We start from the raw sequence: 22,408 nt of genomic DNA, 5'->3' as shown, positions 1-22,408 counted from the left end.
TAGTCTCTTATGATCCTTTGTATTTCTGTGTTGTCTGTTGTGATCTCTCCATTTTCATTTCTAATTTTATTGATTTGATTTTTCTCTCTTTGTTTCTTGATGAGTCTGGCTAATGGTTTGTCAATTTTATTTATCCTTTCAAAGAACCAGCTTTTGGCTTTGTTGATTTTTGCTATGGTCTCTTTTGTCTCTTTTGCATTTATTTCTGCCCTAATTTTTAAGATTTCTTTCCTTCTGCTAACTCTGGGTTTCTCCAATTCTTCCTTTTCTAGTTGCTTTAGGTGTAGAGTTAGGTTATTTATTTGACTTTTTTCTTGTTTCTTGAGGTATGTCTGTATTGCTATGAACTTTCCTCTTAGCACTGCTTTTATAGTGTCCCACAGGTTTTGGGTTGTTGTGTTTTCATTTTCATTAGTTTCTATGCATATTTTGATTTCTTTTTTGATTTCTTCTGTGATTTGTTGGTTATTCAGAAGCGTGTTGTTCAGCCTCCATATGTTGGAATTTTTAATAGTTTTTCTCCTGTAATTGAGATCTAATCTTAATGCATTATGGTCAGAAAAGATGCTTGGAATGATTTCGATTTTTTTGAATTTATCAAGGTTATATTTATGGCCCAGGATGTGATCTATCCTCGAGAAGGTTCCATGAGCACTTGAGAAAAAGGTGAAATTCATTGTTTTGGGGTGAAATGTCCTATAGATATTGATTAGGTCTAACTGGTCTAATGTATCATTTAAAGTTTGCATTTCTTTGTTAATTTTCTGTTAGTTGATCTGTCCATAGGTGTGAGTGGGGTATTAAAGTCTCCCACTATTATTGTGTTGTTGTTAATTTCCCCTTTCATACTTGTTAGCATTTGTCCTACATATTGCGGTGCTCCTATATTGGGTGCATATATATTTATAATTGTTATATCTTCTTCTTGGATTGATCCTTTGATCATTATGTAGTGGCCTTCTTTGTCTCTTTTCACAGCCTTTGTTTTAAAGTCTATTTTATCAGATAGGAGTATTGCCACTCCTGCTTTCTTTTGGTCTATTTGCGTGGAATATCTTTTTCCAACCCTTCACTTTCAGTCTGTATGTGTCCCTTGTTTTGAGGTGGGTCTCCTGTAAGCAGCATATAGAGGGGTCTTGTTTTTGTATCCATTCGGCCAGTCTTTGCCTTTTGGTTGGGGCATTCAACCCATTTATGTTTAAGGTAATTATTGATAAGTATGATCCCGTAACCATTTACTTTATTATTTTGGGTTCGGGTTTATACTCCCTTTTTGTGTTTCCTGTCTAGAGAATATCCTTTAGAATTTGTTGGAGAGCTGGTTTGGTGGTGCTGAATTCTCTCAGCTTTTGCTTGTCTGTAAAGCTTTTGATTTCTCCTTCGTATTTGAATGAGATCCTTGCTGGGTACAGTAGTCTGGGCTGTAGGTTATTTTCTTTCATCACTTTAAGTATGTCTTGCCATTCCCTCCTGGCCTGAAGAGTTTCTATTGAGAGATCAGCTGTTATCCTTATGGGAATCCCCTTGTGTGTTATTTGTTGTTTTTCCCTTGCTGCTTTTAATATTTGTTCTTTGCATTTGATCTTTGTTAATTTGATTAATATGTGTCTTGGGGTGTTTTGCCTTGGGTTTATCCTATTTGGAACTCTCTGGGTTTCTTGGACTTGGGTGATTATTTCCTTCCCCATTTTAGGGAAGTTTTCAACTGTTATCTCCTCAAGGATTTTCTCATGGTCTTTCTTTTTGTCTTCTTCTTCTGGAACTCCTATAATTTGAATGTTGGAGCATTTCATATGGTCCTGGAGGTCTCTGAGATTGTCTCATTTCTTTTAATTCATTTTTCTTTTTTCCTCTCTGATCTATTTATTTCTACCCTTCTATCTTCTATTTCATTAATCCTATCTTCTGCCTCCGTTATTCTACTATTTGTTGCCTCCAGAGTGTTTCTGATCTCATTTATTGCGTTATTCATTGTATATTGACTCTTTTTTATTTCTTCTAGGTCCTTGTTAAACCTTTCTTGCATCTTCTCAATCCTTGTCTCCAGACTATTTATCTGTGATTCCATTTTGATTTCAAGATTTTATCATTTTCACTATCAATATTCGGAATTCTTTCTCAGGTAGATTCCCTATCTCTTCGTCTTTGGTTTGGTTTGGTGGGCATTTCTCCTGTTCCTTTACCTGTTGAGTATTCCTCTGTCTCTTCATCTTGGTTATATTGCTGCTTTTGGGATGCCTTTTTATATTCTGGTAATTTGTGTAGTTCTCTTTATTATGGAGCTTCCTCACTGTGGATGGGGTTGTATCAGTGGGTTGTCAAGGTTTCCTGGTTAGGGAAGCTTGTGTTGGAGGTCTGGTGGGTGGAGCTGGGTTTCTTCTCTCTGGAGTGCAGTGGAGTAACCAGTAATGGGTTATGAGACATCTAAAGTTTTGGAGTAACTTTGAGCTGCCTGTATATTGAAGCTCAGGGATGTGTTCCTGTGTTGCTGGAGAATTTGCGTGGTATGTCTTGCTCTGGAACTTGTTGGCCCTTGGGTGGAGCTTGGTTTCAGTGTAGGTATGGAGGCGTTTGATGAGCTCCTATTGCTTAATGTTCCCTGAATTCAGGAGTTCTCTAATGTTCTCAGGCTTCGGACTTAAGCCTCCTGCTATTGGTTTTCAGTTTTATTTTTACAGTGGTCTCTAGACTTCTCCATCTATACAGCACCAATGATAAAACATCTAGGTTAAAGATGAAAGGTTTCTCCACATTGAGGGACACCCAGAGAGGTTCACTGGGTTACATGGAGAAGAGAAGAGGGAGGGGGTAGTTAGAGGTGACTGGAATGAGATGCGGTGAGATCAAAAGAGGAGAGAGCAAGCTAGCCAGTAATCACTTCCTTATGTGCGCTCCATAGTCTGGACCGCTCAGAGGTGTTCACGGAGTTATACAGGGAAGAGGAGAGGGAGGAAGTAGACAGAGGTGGCCAGGAGGGTAAGACAGAGGAATGAAAAGGAGAGAGACAAGTCCAGCCAGTAATCAGTTCCTTAGGTGTTCTCCACCGTCTAGAACATACAGAGATTCACAGAGTTGGATACAGAAGAGATGGGGGAGGAAAGAGACAGAGGCCACCTGGTGGACAAAAAGAAGAGTCCAAAGGAGGAGAGAGTGGTCAAGCCAGTAATCTCGCTGTCAGGTAAAATTGGGTAGTGAAGTTTGGGTTTTGAAGTGTACAAAATTGACAACAAAAACCAAAAAGCAAAGATTAAAAATCTATATTATATATTATATATATTATAATTATAGATAACTTTATATGTTTCCAGTATGCAATAGTATATTATATATTGCATATTGTTTTCACTATATATAACTTTATATATTGTATATATTTTTCATCCCAACAGGCACAATGTATTTTTAGTGATTTCCTTTACTTCTGGCTGGGCTGGGTCTTCATGGGTATCCGGGCTGTTCTCTGGCTGTGGAGACTGCGGGCTGTTCTCTCGTGGCCACGCTCAGACTTTCTGTTGCAGTGGCCTCTCCCGCCATGGAGCGCGGGCTCCAAGTCACTCAGACGTCAGTAGCTCCAGCTCCTGGCCTCAGTCATTCCCCCGAGCTTTAAGGACAGGGTCAATACTTGTGGCTCACAGCCTTAGTTGCTCTGAGGCATGTGGGATCTTCCCAGACCAGCAATGGAACCCGTGTCTCCTGCTTTGGGGGGCAGGTTCTTTCCCACTCAACCCCCAGGGAAGCCACAGATACCATGAGATTCTCGTCCCATCCCTGTCGTCAAAGCACTTAGTTCTTCCAGACTGGCCGCCCCAGGTCGAGTGTTGAGGAGGGTACTGCTGGCGAGTGTTGGAAAGACAGATCTCCTTGACGCATCTCCTTCTGTGTTCCAGGAGGGAAAGCCAACAACTGGGAAGGAGGCATCCGGGTTCCTGGCATAGTCTGGTGGCCGGGAGTGATCCGGGCCGGCCTGGAGATTGATGAGCCCACTAGCAACATGGACATCTTTCCCACGGTGGCCAAGCTCGCGGGATCTCCTCTGCCGCAAGACAGGTACCGTGACTCCCAGCTCCCTGGGATGCTCTCACTCAGGTTGTGCAGGCAAGGGAGCTCCTGGTTCACCTGCTCTGTGGCAGGCTGCCTGCCACTGGACTGGTTATCCTTCCACGCCCAGTTATGGAAGTGACCGGCAAGTCAAGGGGCTTCCCTGGTGGCTCAGCTGGTAAAGAATCCACCTGCAATGCAGGAGACCCCGGTTCGACTCCTGGGTCGGGAAGATCCCCTGGAGAAGGGGATAGGCTACCCACTCCAGTATTCCTGGGCTTCCGTGGGGGCTCTGGTGGGTCCAGCAATGTAAGCACGGCTCTGTCCGTCCCCTGATCCCAGGGGAAAGCAAAGTCCGAGGCCTGATGGGGATGGATGCTCCGTTTCTTGGTTTTGTGTTGTGTTCTTTCATTCAGAATTTATTTCCCTATCGTGTTGGAGCTGCATTTTTTTAATCGGAGAATAATTGCTTTACGATGTTGTGTTGGTTTCTGCTGTACTTCAGTGTGAATCGGCTATAAGGGTACATAGACCCCCGGCCTCTTGAGCTTCCCTTCCTGTCTAGGTCATCACAGAGCCCTGCGCTGAGCTCCCTGTGCTATAGAGCAGCTTCCCACTAGCTGTCGATTTTACACACGGTTGTGTATATATGTCAGCGAGGCTCTCTTGATTCATCCCATCATCTCAAAGTCTGTTTTCTCCATCTTCGTCTGTATCCCTTCCCTGCAAATGGGTTCATCTCTACCATATTTCTGGATTTCAGTATATGCATCAATATCTGATAGTATTAAGTCAGCTGATAGTGTTCGTATCAGCTGACTTAATTTCTTCTAGTCTCTGGGTCCATCCACGTCTCTAGGAAAGATCCAGTTTTGTTCTTTTTCGTGGCAGAGTAATATTCCATCGTATACATGTCCAACTTCTTTATCCATTCACCTGCTTCCATGTCCTGGCTGTTGCAACTAATACTGCAGTGATCACTGGAGTACATGTGTCTTTTACAATTGCGATGGGCTTCCCTGGTGGCTGAGCTGGTAAAGAATCCGCATGCAACGCGGGAGACCTGGGTTCAGTCCCTGAGTTAGGAAGATTGCCCTGGATAAGGGAACGGCTACCCACTCTGGTACTCTTGCCTGGAGAATTCCATGGACTGTATGGTATATGCCCAGGAATGGGATTGCAGTCTTTAGCTGAGCCTCCCTCTTCTGGCATTTGATGGATTTTCTCTCCCTCTGTCTCTCTCTGTCTCATCGGCTTGCAGCAGGGCAGCTGGATAGAGTAACCCCCCTCCTCTGATCACACACGCCTCCTCCCAACCCCACCCAGCAGCTCTTTGCTGCAGGAGCACCAAGAAAGACAGCTGGCCCAGCATGTCTTCATCTAGCAGGTTCTAAATGAAAGATCTTTCTCTTCCATTTAAATACAACTTCTGATGACATCGCCAACAGTTTCTCCCTAAGTGTTATGACCCATCTGAAGAGTTCTGAGTGAGGCGTGCTGAATAATTGTTTTCCTTAGTCAGGTAGCAGGTGATGGGGGCACACGGGCCACAAATCTGGTTTAAATTCAGCTGTCGTGGGAACCCAGCAGAGACTGGAACACAGGGCCGAAAACAACAGCTCGGCCAGAGCTGAGTCCAGGCAGAGGTTTGCTCAGCTTCTTTGTATGCAAGCTTGGTTCACTCTGACCTTTTTTTTTTTTTTTTTCCAAATTTCTATACTGGGTATACCTTCTGCCCAAAGTGTGCCCGCACCACACACACACACACACACACAAATGAGAAAGGTGAGGTTATAGAGTGTAGCCCTTCTTACGTGTTATGACCCATCTGCAGAGTTTTAAGGGAGACATGCTGATTAATTGTTTTCATGGAGTTCTGGTCTCAAGACCCTCACAAACTCTTCACCGATCGAGGAATCCAAAGGTGCTCTGCTTCTGTGGGTGGGATCTATCTGTGTTTGCTGTATCAGTAATCAGATCTTCAAATCAGAGTCTTTAAACACAAGAGCGCCCAAGCAAGCATTGAGTCGGCTGGCAGAGTGACGATGGAGCCGCTGGGGAGAGACCGGTGCCATGAACTCGTGAAAGACCGGTGATGCAAGAGATCACAGAATGTTTTGAATCACCATGGAGATCGTTTCAGCTCGTAGACCTCCTGATAGATCTCAGGGAATCCCTGCGGGTCTCTGGACCGCACCTGGAGAGCAGCTGGTGCTCCGGAGAAGAACGAAGATCCTGGAGCCGTCCTGCATGCAGGGCTTCGCATCTTGGCTGTTTGAACAGCTGCCAAAGCCCCAAACTTCCTGGGCCTTGGTTTCTTCTCCTGCAGATGGGTTCAGCCTTGCACGCCCTCGAATGGGTTGCTGTGAAGATGGAAAGCGTCAGAGGCTGGCAAGTGCAGAGTGGAGAGGCGTGAATACTTGTCCCTGGTGCCTCGTCCACCGCAGGGAAAGAGAGTTATTACAACTCCCGCACTTAATCTCCTTTGGGGTTAGAGGGTCATCACTTTGAAGGCTGAAGCGGGGCTTCCAAGATCTTACCCTCCAGTCACACTAGTCTTCCTTTCCTCCGATGATGGAAAACTCGGCAGTGGGGACTCATCAAAAGTCTCTTCTTTTTGTTTTTTTAAAGAGATGTTATTTTATCTACTTCTCCACTCTATGCGGCGTGAGGGGTTTTGGGTTCCCCAACCAGGGATCGAACCCGAGGCCCCCTGCAGGGGAAGCATGGAGTCTTAACCACTGGACCACCAGGAAAGTCCCAAACGTTTTTTCTTGTAGACCATCAGAAGTCTCCCCGCTTCTTTTATCTGCTCTTTAGCCCTGGTTCTTTCCCTTGGTGTGAATGCAGAATAGTATTGGGAACAGTGCACACAGACTGTTCAGATTGCTGTTGTTATTCAGCCGCTCAGTCCTGTCTGACTCTTTGCGACTGCATGGACTGCAGCACGCCAGGCTTCCCTGTCCACCACCAACTCCCGGAGTTTACTCAAACTCATGTCCATTGAGTCGGTGATGCCATCCAACCGTCTCACCCTCTGTCGTCCCCTTCTCCTCCTTCCTTCAATCTCTCCCAGCATCAGAGTCTTTTCCAGTGAGTCAGCTCTTCCCATCAGGTGGCCAAAGGATTGGAGCTTCAGCTTCAGCATCAGTCCTTCCAGTGAATATTCAGGACTGATTTCCTTTAGGATGGACTGGTTGGATCTCTTTGCAGTCCAAGGGACCTTTGAGCTCTCTCCAGCACCACAGTTTAAAAGCATCCATTCTTGGCTCATGATATCATATCATCATTGCTCTTTTCTCTCATAGTGGGGTTTTTTTTTGGCCACATCGGGTTGTAGTTGGGGCCCTCAGGATCTCCACTGCGTCTTGTGGAATCTTCTAGTGCAGTGTGCAGACTCTCTGATGGTGACCTGCAGATTCTAATTGTGCCATGCAGGCTTATTTGCTCGAAGGCATATGGGATCTTAGTTTTCCAACCGGGGATCGAACCCGTGTCCCCTGCGTTGCAAGGTGGATTCTTAACCAGTGGATCACCAGGGACGTTCCACGGGCTCTCAGAGGATCTTTCCATCTCACTGGGAAGAGGCCAGGGAAGGCAGAAGTCCAGAGGCAAAGAGGGAGATTCTTAAAGGGAAATCTCACTGCCGGCACCTCCTTCCCACCCCAACCTGAGGGGGATGCAAGTCAACCTGGTTTTCTCACATGTCCCGGTTGATGGAGGAAGCCAGCGCCCACCCCTGTTAATCAGACCCAAGTCTTCTCTGTGTGAGCAGGTATCTTCAATAGAGCCCTTTCTGAATATTGAAGGTTCTTCCTATAGAGCATTGCTGATGGTCTTACTTAACCCAATGATACTGTGTCTGAGTGGAGGTCCCTCTTAGATGACACTGTCATCCTAGAGGCCGTAAAGAAAAGAAAACAGAAATCAGCCTACATGTTACTCATGGGACTAAAATGAGTTCTCAGCGTTCTATTTAGATAACGTTAGCAACCAGGTCTGGAAAACATCCTCGTGTATCGGCCCTGGTGACTTTGATCATCTAAAGGGATGGTTTTCACCTGGGGTGACTGTTCCTCCCAGGGGCTGTTTAGCAATATCTGGAGACATTTTTGATTGTCGGGTCTCATGATGCTGCTGGCATCTTGTGGGTGGAGGCCAGAGATGCCCCTCAACAGCCCACAGCTTGAGGGATGACCCCGGGAGACAGTCCCCCCTCCCATGAGAAGGAGTGATCCAGCCCAATAGGTCAGTAGTGCTGAGGTTGAGAATTCTGCTCAGAAGCTCATTATTGCCCTTTCATGGAAAATGTTGTTCTAAGGAAAACCTTATTACAACTTTTCAGTAATGACAGCTGGTTAATATTCTCTTATTTATCCATGTGTGTGTACTCAGTCACTCAGTCGTGTAGCCCACCAGGCTCCTCTGTCCATGGGAGTCTCCAGGCAAGAATACTGGAGAGGGTTGCCACTTCCTCCTCCAGGAGATCTTCCTGACTCAGGGATCAACGGGCATTGGCAGGTGTATTCTTTACCACTGAACCACCTGGGAAGCCTCTGCGCTATTGATGCCATGTATAAAATAGATAATTAATGGGGTCCTACCGTATACTGCAGGGATCTCTGCTCTATGCTCTTTGCTGACCCAAGTGGCAAGGAAATCCAAAAAAGAGGGGATGTACCTAAAGCTAGGCTTCCCTAGTGGCTCAGTTGGTAAAGAATCTGCCTGAAATTCAGGAGACCCGGGTTTGATCCCTGGGTCGGGAAGATCTGAAATTCAGGAGACCCGGGTTTGATCCCTGGGTTGGGAAGATCCCCTGGAGAAGGAAATGGCAACCCACTGCAGTCTTCTTGCCTGGAGAATCCCATGGACAGAGGAGCCTGGCGGGCTGCAGTCCATGGGGCTATAAAGAGTTGGACACGACTGAGTGACTAAGTTCCACTTTTTCATACATGTAGCTGATTCACTTTGCTGTACAGTAGAAGCTAACACAATGCTGTAAAACAACTATACTCCAATAAAAATTTCAAAAAAAGAAAACACACATAGGCCACAGAAATATACTACTTGAATATAGTAAAACAATAAAGTGAAAGCCTTTCTGTTAGCCTCATCTTTGCAAGCAGGCAAAATATTAGCATCGTGAGCGTATGCTCTTTCCTTGTGGTAATACAGAGTTCAGCATGCCATAGGTGGCTGCACCTTTGGAAAACACCTCAATTCTGGCCAAAGATCATAGTGCTAGGAGGCAAGGACAGGGTCACAGATTTGCAGAGTCACTCTGTAGTCGTGAAATATTCAGGTCTCCTCTTCCCTACAGTGCAGGAGACCCAAGTTCAGTCCCTGGGTCGGGAAGATCCCCTGAAGCGGGAAATGACAACTCGCTCCAGTGTTCTTGCCTGGAGAATCCCACGGACAGAGGAGCCTGGCAGGCTGAAGTCCATGGGGTTGCAAAGAGTTGAAAACGACCGAGCGACTAACACAGACACACACATTCCATAATTAGAATTCTATTTCTTTTATTTTTTCAAGTTTGGGAAAAAAATCCAAATGTTTGACATGACTTATGTGTCATGAAGGCAGGGGAGGTTACTTAGTTCTCCCAGTAAGTTTGGCTGATGTTGGGGAGTTCCCTGATGGCTTGGTGGTTAAGATTCCTGGTTTTCACTGCCATGACCCAGGTTCAGTCCCTGGTAAGGCAACTGAGATCTTGCCAGCCATGAGGTATGGCCACCAGCAACAGGAAAACAAAATTAAAAAAATTTTTTTTTTTTTTTGCTGATATGTAGCTGGGCGACCACACAAGACTTCTTCCATAGAGCCCTGCCAATGAAACAGTTCAGTGAGCTGTACCTAGTTCAGCTCTGTTTTGCAGAATAAGAGTTGAAACTCTTCTTGCGCGTGGAACTCCTTGTGAATGAGCTTGCTTTCTGTTCATATACATCAGAGTGTTGACTGTTTACGAGCAGAGACGTCGCTTTCATGATGCAAGTGACTTTCTGGGCACTTGGGATTTGCTTTAGTTCGTCAAAGATCTATGTGCTTTCTCCTACAAATGTTTCCTTTCCTATTCTACACTGAAAAAAAATTGACTTTGTTTGCAATATTGGCAACAGGTAATTCATAGTGTGCCCCCAAGTTAACCCTTTTGTCAGTCCCCCAAAGCTTCCCCTTCTGTTACGATGGTCAAATCCTTCTCAGGGTGAACCAGGCAAAGGCAGGTCATGGGAATATCCCCAGGTAGATGATTCCCTGGTTTCAAAGCAGAGAGTGATTCATGGGGAATGACATCACCGTCCCCCTGAAAAGTGCCCCAGGCATGACCTTTTCCATTACATGAAAGTCACCCGGGCTTCCTGGTGGCTCCATAGTAAAGACTCCATCTGCCAACCTAGGTGTCCGTAGGCAGATGAAAACGGTTAAGGAAGCTGTGGTACGTATACCCAATGGAATGTTACTCAGCTATGAAAAAGGGTGCATTTGAGTCACTTCTAATGAGGTGGATGAAGTGAGTCAGAAAAAGAAAGACAAATACCATCTATTAATGTACAGTACGGAATCCAGATAGATGGTACCAACGATCCTATGTACAGAGCAACAAAAGAGACACAGATGTAAAGAACAGACTTCTGGACTCTGTGGGAGAGGGCGAGGGTGGGATGATCTGGGAGACTAGCATTGAAACGTGTATTCCTATATGTGAAACAGGTCATCAGTGCAAGTTCATGCATGAAGCAGGGCACTCAAAGCTGGTGCCCTGGGACAACCTGGAGGAATATGGTGGGGAGGTAGGTTGCGGGGGGCGTTCAGGATGGGGGTGACTGACGCCTGTGTGTCTGCAGATGTATGGCGAAAACCATCACAATATTGTAAGGTGACAGTATTGTACATTACAAGATTGCAAAGTAAATATCCTCCAGTTAAAACAAATACATTAAAAAAAAAAAAGAATCTGTCTGCAAATGCAGGGGACATGAGTTCAGTTTCTGGTTTGGGAAGATCCTATGTGCCACAGAGCAACTCAGCCTAAGCATGACCACTGTGAAAAGCGTCCATGCCCAGACACTGTGCTCCACCGTGATGAGAAGCCCCTGTACCGCAGCTAGAGAGGAGCCCCCCAACCCATGCAGCAAGGAAGACCCGGCCCAGCCTCCCAAAATTAATTAATTAATTTAATGTTAAAGAAAGAAACAGTCCCCCCCAAGCTACTGAATTGGACCTGAAATTCGGCCGTGACACTACTTGATATTGAACTGTTAATATCCTTGTGGTTGTCAGGGGTCAGGACCCAGGGGGAGAACCATCACACCTTCCAAGTTAGTGAAAGTGAAGTCGCTCAGTCGTGTCCGAATCTTTGCCACCCCAAGGACTCTAGCCCACCATGCTCCTCTGTCCATGGGATTTTCCAGGCAAGAGTACTGGAGTGGGGTGCCATTTCCTTCTCCAGGGGCTCTTCCTGGCCCAGGGATCGAACCCAGGTCTCCCGCATTGTAGGCAGACGCTTTACCGTCTGAGCCCCCTGGGACACAATCTCAGGTGAGCATGTTTTTCACAGAAGTGAGCAGACGCCAGGAAAGAACACATCCAAGTTTGTAGCCACGGCTGTCCTGCAAATGTGCCTATGAAAGCTTGAGTTTGTTGACAGAGAAGTCCAGTCAGACAATTCCCACAGATAACTATGGATGGGCATTTGTGACATTGTACAGGAGGCAGGGATCAAGATCATCCCCCAGAAAAAGAAATGTAAAAAAGGCAAAGTGGTCGTCTGATGGGGCCTTACAAATAACTGAGAAAAGAAGAGAAACTAAAGGCAAAAGAGAAAAGGAAAGATATATACATCTGAATGCAGAGTTCCAAAGAATAGCAAGGAGAGATAAGAAAGCCTTCCTCGGTTATCAATGAAAAAAAATAGAGGACAACAATAGAATGGGAAAGACTAGAGATCTCTTCAAGAAAATTAGAGATACCAAGGGAACATTTCATGCAAAGATGGGCTCGATAAAGGACAGAAATGGTCTGGACCTAACAGAAGCAGAAGATATTAAGAAGAGGTGGTAACAATACACAGAAGAACTGTACAAAAAAGATCTTCACGACCCAGATAATCACGATGGTGTGATCACTCACCTAGAGCCAGACATTCTGGAATGCAAAGTCAAGTGGGCCTTAGGAAGCATCACTATGAACAAGGCTAGTTAGTGGAGATGATGGAATTCCAGCTGAGTTATTTCAAATCCTGAAAGATGATGCTGTGAAAGTGCTGCATTCAATATACAAGCAAATTTGGAAAACTCAGCAGTGGCCATAGGACTGGAAAAGGTCAGTTTTCCTTCCAATGCCAAAGAAAGACAGTGCTAAAGAATGCTCAGTTGCACTCATCTCCCACGTTAGTAAAGTAATGCTCAAAATTCTCCAAGCAAGGCTTCAATAGTACGTGAACCATGAACTTCCAAATGTTCAAGCTGAATTTAGAAAAGGCAAAGGAACCAGAGATCAAATTGCCAACATCCACTGGATCACCAGAAAAGCAAGAGAGTTCCAGAAAAACATCTATTTCTGCTTTATTGACTACACCAAATCCTTACGCCAATTGATGCTTTTGAACTGTGGTATTGGAGAAGATTCTTAGACTGCAAGGAGATCCAACCAGTCCATCCTAAAGGAAATCAATCCTGAATATTTATTGGAAGGACTGATGCTGAAGCTGAGGCTCCAATACTTTGGCCACTTTATGCGAATAACTGACTCATTTTAAAAGACCCCCTGATGCTGGGAAAGATTGAAGGTGGGAGGAGAAGGGGATGACAGAGGATGAGATGGTTGAATGGCATCACTGACTCAATGGACATGAGTGTGAGCAAGCTCCAGGAGTTGGTGATGGACAGGGAGGCCTGGTGTGCTGCAGTCCATGGGGTCGCAAAGAGTCAGATGACTGAGTGACTGAACTGAACTGAATAGAGTGGCAATGCTCTGTGTGATTTTTGAGAGTGTACGGGCCACTCTGCCAGAAAATGTGATGTTGTAGGAACATTTCCATTCCAGCCATCCCAACTATTTGATAGCTCAGACACTGTTTAAAACTTTAGCTCAGTAGAATCACTTTCCATTTTTCATGGCAGAAATGAGCCTTTTTTTGACAAGCCATATTTCTTCAGCACTGTTCAACGGTGGTTTCCATCACCGTGTGATTTATTACCTGCTTCCAGGAAAGAGCACGTTAGATGCAGGATATAAAAAAAAAAAAAATTAAAAATGAGACCTCTCTCTGCATTGCAAGGAGAAAGAAGGTTGCAAAACAGACGTTGCTTCTCCCCTTTAAAAAAAAAAAAAGACTTAAATCTTTGGTTGGAAGTAAGAAAGGAAGTTTCTGAGACTTGGGAGATTTCTTTTTATCATTAAGTCCCCCTTTGTAGGATCAAGGCCCAGTTTAGTCATGAGATACTGATCTTAAGAAAATGGTTCTAATTCCTGTGTTCTTAAGTGCTGAGTTTTGTGGGCATATGACGAAACACAGCTTCCAGAAACAGAGGTAGAATAATGCCATTTGCAGCAACATGGGTGGGCCTAGAGATTCTCATACTGAGTGAGCTAAGTCAGACATGGGCCTAGAGATTCTCATACTGAGTGAGCTAAGTCAGACAGAGAAGGAGAAATCTCATATGGCATGCCTTATATGTGGAATGGAGAAAGAAATATAGAAAGAAACGAGACAATGAATTTCCTTAACAAAACAGAAACAGATTCACAGATGTAGCTTATGGTTGCCTGGGGGAAGGGATAGTTAGGGAGTTTGGGATGGACATGGACACACTGCTGTATTTAACATGGAGAACCAGCAAGGACCTGCTGTCCAGCACAGGGAACTCTGCTCAATACTCTGTAATAACCTTATGGTCACCATGGGGAAGGATGGGGGAAGGGATAGTTAGGGAGTTTGGGATGGACATGGACACACTGCTGTATTTAGCATGGAAAACTAGCAAGGACCTGCTGGACAGCACAGGGAACTCTGCTTAGTGTCACATGGCTGCCTGGATGGGAGGGGAGTTTGGGGGAGAAGGGATACATGTGTATGTGTGGCACTGAGTGCCTTCAGTGTTCACCTGCAGACTATCACAGCATTGTTCATTGACTAGACTGCAATATAAAAATAAAAGATTTTTTATACGAGAATAAAATAAAAAAGCAAGGTAGAGATTGATTTGGGGAAAAGGAGATCCATTGCCAGTCTTGAACCTTCATTGAAAGGCCTTACCTCCATGTGGAGAAAAAGGTGATGGAGGGAGCTGGGGTCCATCTCAACCTCAGAATTTTTAGCCCAGAATTTTTCATGCTCCAGTCCTCCTCTCTGCTCCTTTCTCCTCATCCCTTGCTTCCTTTCCACCTCTTTAGGATCTCATGGTCTTAACGACAGGCTTCCCCAATGGCCCAGCTGGTAAAGAACCCGCCTGCAACGCAGGAGACCTGGGTTCAGTCCCTGGGTTGGGAAGATCTCCTGGAGAAGGGAACGACTACCCACTCCAGTGTTCTGGCCTGGAGAATCCCGTGGATACAATCCATCCCTGGAGAAGGGAACAGCTGCCCACTCCAGTTTTTTGGCCTGGAGAATCCCATGGATACAATCCATGGAGTCGCAGAGTCAGGCATGACTGAGCCACTTTCGCTTTCAGTCACAATACTTGCCATTTCAGCATAGAAATGGTATTCAGAGCATGCACTGCTTTTGGATAGAATTGTCTATCTGCCCTGTTCCTCTCATGGCAAATAGCAAGCATGCTTTGAAAGCGAGCCAATTCTGTCTTTTGTTCTTATTTTTAACTTACTGGTAATGGAGTATTTTCAGTTCTGTGGACTTCGGCGGAGCGCGTGGCGGATCATGCAGGGTGGGTGCCAGACAAGCACTCAGGAGCAAGGCTATAATTACTTTATGAGGGTTTCAGTGACACCAAAAGGCCCCACCAAAAAAAAGAAAGAAAGGAAGAAAAAGCCTGAGGGACATCGGGCCTCTCAAGAGTGCTCACCCAAATTATGTGAGCAAGTAAGGATGACCCTCTATGCAAGGCAGCTAGAGAGACACAAATGTAAAGAACAGACTTTTGGACTCAGTGGGAGAAGGCGAGGGTGGGATGATTTGAGAGCACAGCATTGAAACATATCTCTTACCATATGAGAAATAGATCACCAGGGCGAGTTCGATGCATGAAGCAGGGCACTCAAAGCTGGTGCTCTGGGGCAACCCTGAGGGATGAGATGGGGAGGGAGGTGGGAGGGGGGCTTAGGATGGGGGACACGTGTACCCCCATGGCTGATTCATGTCAATGTATGGCAAACACCACCACAATATTGTAAAGTAATTAGCCTCCGATCAAATCATTTTTTTTTTAAGTTCCAGTTTCTCATAGTAGGAAAGGATAGACATAGGGTGTTGGCTTTTTTTCTTTTTTTCTTAAACTTTTGTTGGGATATAGTTCATGTACAGTGTTAGTTGCTGCTGTGCAGCAAAGTGATTCGTTTATACATATGCTGTGCGGTCAGTTGTGTCCAGCTCTTTGCGACCCCATGGACTGCAGCCCACCAGGCTCCTCTGTCCGTGGGATTTTCCAGGCAAGAATGCTGGAGTGGGTTGCCGTTTCCTCCTGCAGGGTATCTTCAGACTCAGGGATCGAACCCGAGTCTCCCATGTCTCCTGCATTTCAGGCGGATTCTTTACCACGGAGTCACTGGTATTATCTGTTATAGATTATTGTTATTATTACAGATTATTACAGGGTATTGAGTAGAGTTCCCGGTGCTATAGCATAGGTCCTTATTAGTATCTGTTTAATATATGGCTTCCCTGATAGCTCAGTTGGTTAAGAATCTGCCTGCAATGCAGGAGACCCCGGCTCGATTCCTGAAGGGGGAAGATTCCCTGGAGAAGGGATAGGCTACCCACTCCACTATTCCTGGGCTTCCCTGGTGGCTCAGATGGTAAAGAATCTGCCCGCAATGCGGGAGACCTGGGTTGGATCCCTGGGTCAGGAAGAGCCCCTGGAGAAGGGATAGGCCACCCACTCCAGTATTCCTGGGCTTCCCTGGTGGCTCAGATGGTAAAGAATCTGCCCGCAATTAGGGAGACCTGGGTTGGATCCCTGGGTCAGGAAGAGCCCCTGGAGAAGCGAAAGGCTACCCACTCCAGTATTCTGGCCTGGGGAATCCCATGGATATATAGTCGCAAAGAGTCAGAGACGACTGAGCAACTTTCACTTTCTTTCACTTTTGTATATGGCAGTGTGTATCTGTCAATACTAGTCTTCCAATGTATCCCTCCCCCGCTTCCCCTCTTTGGTAGCTGTAGGTTTGTTTTCTACATCTGTGACTATTTCTGCTTTGTAGATAAGTTCATTTATGCTTTTTTTTTTTTTTTAAGATTCCACGTATAAGCATTATCGTTGTGATGTTTGTCTGGGGAGTGTTTTTAATCAGAGAAAGAAAACCCTCAAATTCAACAATCTCACTCTTTGCAGGTGTCTTTCTACCCCAGGTGTCAGGGGCAGTGGCCTCATAGCATCAATGCCTTCAGTTTCTCTAATGGGTCTTAATGTATGTTTCACTCAAAAGAAAAGTTTAGACTTTTTTTTTTTTTTCCTTTACTTAACCTCCAAAAGGGACTTCCCATGTGGCTCAGTGGTAAAGAATCTGCCTGCCAGTGCAGGAGACACAGGTTTGAGACCTGGGTCGGGAATATCCCCTGGAGTAGGAAGTGGCAACCCACTCTGGTACTGTTGCCTGGGAGATCCCATGGACAGAGGAGCCTGGTGGGCTGCAGTCCATGGGGTCACCAAGAGTCGGACATGACCTAGCAACTAAATGACAAACCTCCAAACAGTCTTGTTTTGCTCATCACACATTGTATTACAGTTATCCCTTGCCATCTGAAAACTTCTACCTTTTGGCATAATCATTGAAGAGATATGTTTACCTTTGAGAGCATAAATATGTGTGCCGAGTGTGTGTGTGGTATGTAAATGTGTCTAAGTATATTTTCATCCTCGGGGTATTTAATATCATCATCATCATTATTTGCAAATCATTTCATTGGTACTTAGAACTTCCTTTTCATTGAAGTCTATCCAATCTAGGTTGCCCCATGCTACTATATATGTTATCTTTTTCTTAAAGGCAGATTGTCAGAAATTCTTGTTTTCAACAGATCTGGAGTTTGTGAATAAGCTGCAATAAGCAGAAAAGTGGGTGCAGAACCAGCAGAGGGTCATCCCACCTCCTTGTTCCCCTCCTGTGTCCGCAAGTCGGTTCTGTAGGCCTGCAGCTGTTTCTGCTTTGCAAATGGGTTCATCAGCACCATCCTTCTCGGTTCCATACGTGTGCCTTCATAGACAGTATTTGTTTTCCTCTTTGTGACTTACTTCACTCTGTATGACAGACGCTGGGTCCCTCCACATCTCTGTAAATGAGGCAGCTTTGTTCTTTTTCATGGCTGAGCAGTATTCCACGGTATACATGTAGCCCATCTTCTTTATCAGTTCATCTGTCGATGGACATCTGGGTTGCTTGCTACTGTGAATAGGGCTGTGGTGAACACTGGAGTGCCTGTGTCTTTTTGAATTAGGGTTTTTATTTTTTTTCGGGGTATATGCCCATGAGTGGGTCCACCCCACGGACGTGTGACACTGATGACATTGGGCGAATCACTCCGTGTCTCCGTATCACGATCCCAGGATGACGCCGGTCCCAACTCACAGTGTTGCTTTGAGGATGAAATGAGTTCACGCCTGAGCAGAGCTGACCTACCTCCCTGGATGGCACACGGTGCCCGGCGATGGTCACTTGGTGTTCTCAGCATTCCTTGCTGAACGACCACCTTGTAGCCCCATTGTTACTGAAGGATAACTCAGATAAGCCAGGGTGCAGCCCCATCAGGCCTTCCTGTACTGAAGGATAACTCAGACACCAGGGTGCAGCCCCATCAGGCCTTCGTGTACTGAAGGATAACTCAGACACCAGGGTGCAGCCCCATCAGGCCTTCGTGTACTGAAGGATAACTCAGATAAGCCAGGGTGCAGCCCCATCACGCCTTCGTGTACTGAAGGATAACTCAGATAAGCCAGGGTGCAGCCCCATCAGGCCTTCCTGTACTGAAGGATAACTCAGACACCAGGGTGCCTGAGCCCCCCCGGTGGGCGTGGCCACCTGACGCCCCACCTACTTCACCCCCAGGGTCATCGACGGCCGGGACCTGATGCCCTTGCTGCAGGGGCGGGCCCAGCGATCGGAGCACGAGTTTCTCTTCCACTACTGCAACTTCTACCTGAACGCCGTGCGCTGGCATCCACCCAACAGTGAGTAGACGCGCCTCTCCTCCCGTGCATCTTTCCCCGCCTCGCTTCCAGGGCTGCGTGTCATCGGGGAGGGCCCGGGGAGGAGAATAAAACCGCAAGCGGCCATTGCTCTCGCGAGATGCACCCCCCACTGCCCCCCGCGCTCCCACAAAGAAGCTGGGTTTGATTTCTCCTTCCTCCTCTTCCTACTTTCTTCTCTTGAGCCTGCTGCTTACCCTGCTTGTCTCGGCAGACTGGGGCAATCGCCCAGCTCTATGCCAGTGCTTGCTGGCTCCTTCCTCCTGGGGGGGCAGAGGACGTGCCAGGTGGTGGGCAGGGTTCTGAAGCTGCTTCCTTCCTGCTCTGCCAGCCACCCAGCTGCGGCTCCTGGTGCCACCTTCCGTCTGAGTTTCTGCCCAAGAGCCCCTCTGCTTTGGCATGGCTGGTCTCTGCTGGCGGTTCCCTCTGCTTGGAACGACTTTCTTTTCCTTCCTGGTTAATGCTTATCCACCTCCCGCGATGCCCCTCCAATGCCATCTCCCCTGCCTGAGGTCTTCTAGCTTTGCACTGGTGCTGGGTGGCTTTCAGATGTCTACCTGACCTTGTTCCCTGAGCCTCAAAGGCGGCGGGTCGTGACCCGCCGATCTGTCGATCTGTTTGGTCACATTCTCTGTGTGTGTCTGCTAGCCGTAGATGTTTAAGACAACGCTCAGTCACATTGATGCCATCATGGTTCCCAGACCCAGTGTGTTTTATGTCTGTCAGTGACAAGATGTACTCAATGCTTTCGGTCTGCTGACAGCAGATATAAAGGTGCATTTCCTTTTATTAATTTTTTTTTAATTCAGGTATGTGTCTTTGGTTGCGCTGGGTCTCTGTGGCTTTGCGGAGGTTCTCTCTAGTTTAGGCGAGCAGGGGCCACTCTCTGCTTGCAGTTCGCGGGCTTCTGATTGCAGTGGGTTCTCTTGTTGCAGAGCACTGGCTGTAGGGCATACAGTGGTTGCAGCCCGTGGGCTCAATAATTCTGGCTCCTTGGCTCTCAAGCACAGGTTCAGTAGTTGAGGCACACAGGTTCAGTTGTTCCACGGCAAGTGGGATCTTCCCAGACCACGGATCAAACCTGCTTCTCCTGCATGGCCAGGCGGATTCTCAACCACTGAACCACCACGGACGTCCCGACGGGTGCATTTCTAACGAGCCTAAAGGACCAAGTGGAATCAAGTGATGGTCCTATGTGGAGCAATAGTCCCGCATCTGGTTTTCATACATGTAAATGTCAAATGACAGTACAAGGAGATCCAACCTGCCCATCCTAAAGGAAATCGGTCCTGAAGATTCATTGGAAGGACTGATGCTGAAGCTGAAGCTCCAATACTTCGGACACGTGATGCAAACAACTGACTCTTTAGAAGAGACCCTGATGCTGGGAAAGATCGAAGGTGGGAGGAGAATGGGATGACAGAGGATGAGATGGGTGGATGGCATCACCCACTCAATGCACATGAGTTTGAGCAAGCTCCGGGAGTTGGTGATGGACAGGGAGGCCTGGCGTGCTGCAGTCCATGGGATCGCAGAGAGTGGGACACGACTGAGCGGCTGAACCAACACCATCACATCACTGAGATGCCTAGGTGTCTGTGGGAACCCAGCACCTTTTATACCCCTATTGTATATCTTAGAGATTGACACTGATGTTAGACTCTTGGGTGCCTCTTGAGAGAAGGAATGAAGCTCTCCTTTTCTGTAGCATGTTTTGGGTTCTGCTCCCAGATGGGAGATTCTCCCAGAGCATCTGGTCACCACGCTGCCAGCTGATGGCTCATTCTTAAATTCAGGGGATTCTCATACTGGATTTCAGTACAGTCCTGACCCCATCCTCGTCACCCCGCCGAGTTACCCAAGACATCATTTAAACAGCAGCTGCTCCATTATTTTTTCAAGTGGAAGATTGTGATCCTTCCTTTGTCCACAGAAATCAGACCAGGTTTACCCTTGAAAGTTTATACTTTAAATCTGGAAGAGTTGCCTGGGATAACTTCTGGAAGATTTTCCATTTTAAATCTGTATGACTTCCTTCTGATAACTTCTGGAAGATGAATGTGAGCAAAACCTCATGCTCACAATTCTAGGCTGGGAAGGACCCTAGTTACCTGTCTCATCCACGTACCCATCATGCCTAACATCCATAGGCATGCTGTCTTTTTTAAAGGTTAATTGGCAGTATTTTTGGAGGAGGAAGAATGGCAACCCACTCCAGTACTCTTGCCTGGGAAATCCCACGGACAGAGGAGCCTGGCGGTCTGCAGTCCCTGGGGTCGCCAAGAGTCGGACGTGACTTGGTGACTGAACAGCTGGCAGCATTTAAATCTGAATAAGTTCAGTTCCTTTCGGTCGCTCAGTCGTGTCCGACTCTTTGTGACCCCATGGACTACAGCACTCCAGGCGTCTCGGTCCATCACCAGTTCCCGGAGTTCACTCAAACTCATGTCCATTGAGTCGGTGATGCCATCCAACCATCTCTTTTAAACCTGAGCCATCTCATAAAGGAGAGATGTGGTCCTCCCCATCTTTTTTTTTTTTTTAGCTTTTTATTCTATATTGAAGTATACTTGATGAAGAGTGTGACCTTGGTTTCTGGTGCACAGCGCCGTGATTCAGCGATACACATAAACGCATCTGTTCCTTTTCACACACTCTTCCCATGTAGCTGGCTGCGTAATACTGGGCGGAGTTGTCTGTGCTATACAGTAGGTCCTTGTCGGTTATGCGTCTTAAACGTAGCAGTGTCTCCACGTTCCCACTTCCTTTTATACTGAGCCTGGAAGAACCAAGTTTCCGGGGCTCTTGGCTGTTTAAAGACGTCCTGAACCTTGCCGAATTGCATTTAAGTAACGCCAGCTGCCTCCACTTACAGGAGCCGGCAGGAACATATTGGATCAGGGGTGGGGAAACACAGTTATGTGGAGGAATAAACAGGAAGGGGCAGAAAAGAGGGGTAAGTGAGAAAAACCAGACCCAGATGCTGAGAGGCAGCAGGCCCGGGGATCAAATTTGCTGCGGAGACAGACACAAGGACATTTCCTCTTAAGCAGCTCATACTGTCTTCTGCCTCGAGCGAGCGACAGAGGAGGGAAAATGACAGTCTTTCAATGCCAGAATCATCCATCTCGTCAATGGGTCTGAGGAAACCATGGGTTTCTTTTTTTTAATCTTGTCTCCTTTGGAGATTGTGCCCTGCAACTCAGGCACGGTGGTGGCCGCTGTGGCTGTCCCTCGGGGCTCCCTGCAGCTGTGTGCTCAATATCTGTGTCTGCTCATTTGTTCTCCACGTATTTATTGAGCATCTACTGCGTGGCACCTGCTGGACTGGACGCCTGTCGGTGGGCAAAATATACTGAGCTCTCTGCCCGGGAGTTGCTTGCCTCTTAGGTCACGGGGGAGCTGCAGGCTGGGCAAACAGCCGGGAGTGCAGACTTGTTTCAGGAAGCGGCCCTTGCCTGTGAGGATGACTAGTACTGCCTGAGTCCTAGTTGGAAGAGGCGGCCCTGCATTTAGATTACTAGTACTACGTGAGTGGATTATTAGTAGTACATGAGTACTAGTTAGAAGAGATGGCTTAGATCATCTCGTAATCGAAAGTAGAGTCTGGCTGCTGGACGCTCAAAAGCCCCTGAAGAGGGCAGGGTGGTGGGAAGGAAGAGTTTGCTTTATTTGGGATGCTCTCAGCAGGGGCAGGGGCGGGGGACATCTATCCAAAGGCTGACTCCCTGACAGTCAGAATGTAAAAGCTTTTATAGACCGAGGGAGGGGGGTTCCTTGCATAAACAGCACAGTCAGCCCTGATATGTCACTTTGAAACTGATTGTCAGTGGTCTGATCAGGATCATCTTGATTCTTTTAGGTACAGTTATCTTTCAGTCCCACTAGCATCAGTGGTGGAGAAGGCAGTGGCAGCCCACTCCAGTACTCCTGCCTGGAAAATCCCATGGACGGAGGAGCCTGGTAGGCTGCAGTCCATGGGGTTGCTAAGAGTCGGACACGACTGAGCGACT

At 46.8% G+C, this 22,408-nt stretch overlaps 1 protein-coding gene across 1 annotated transcript in view; it reads left to right on the top strand.

Moving 5' to 3' along the window:
- Positions 1-22,408, top strand: part of STS (steroid sulfatase) — a 95,426-nt gene that overhangs the window by 61,139 nt on the left and 11,879 nt on the right. Inside the window, exons 8-9 of the mRNA XM_040265373.1 lie at positions 3,888-4,047; positions 18,256-18,377. Of these exons, the coding sequence (XP_040121307.1) occupies positions 3,888-4,047; positions 18,256-18,377 (282 nt within the window). The remainder of the gene's footprint in view (positions 1-3,887; positions 4,048-18,255; positions 18,378-22,408) is intronic.

Source organism: Oryx dammah, unplaced genomic scaffold, assembly GCF_014754425.2.
Source record: "Oryx dammah isolate SB20612 unplaced genomic scaffold, SCBI_Odam_1.1 HiC_scaffold_23, whole genome shotgun sequence".
NCBI lineage: Eukaryota > Metazoa > Chordata > Mammalia > Artiodactyla > Bovidae > Oryx > Oryx dammah.
This window is presented reverse-complemented; position numbering and strand designations above follow the sequence as displayed.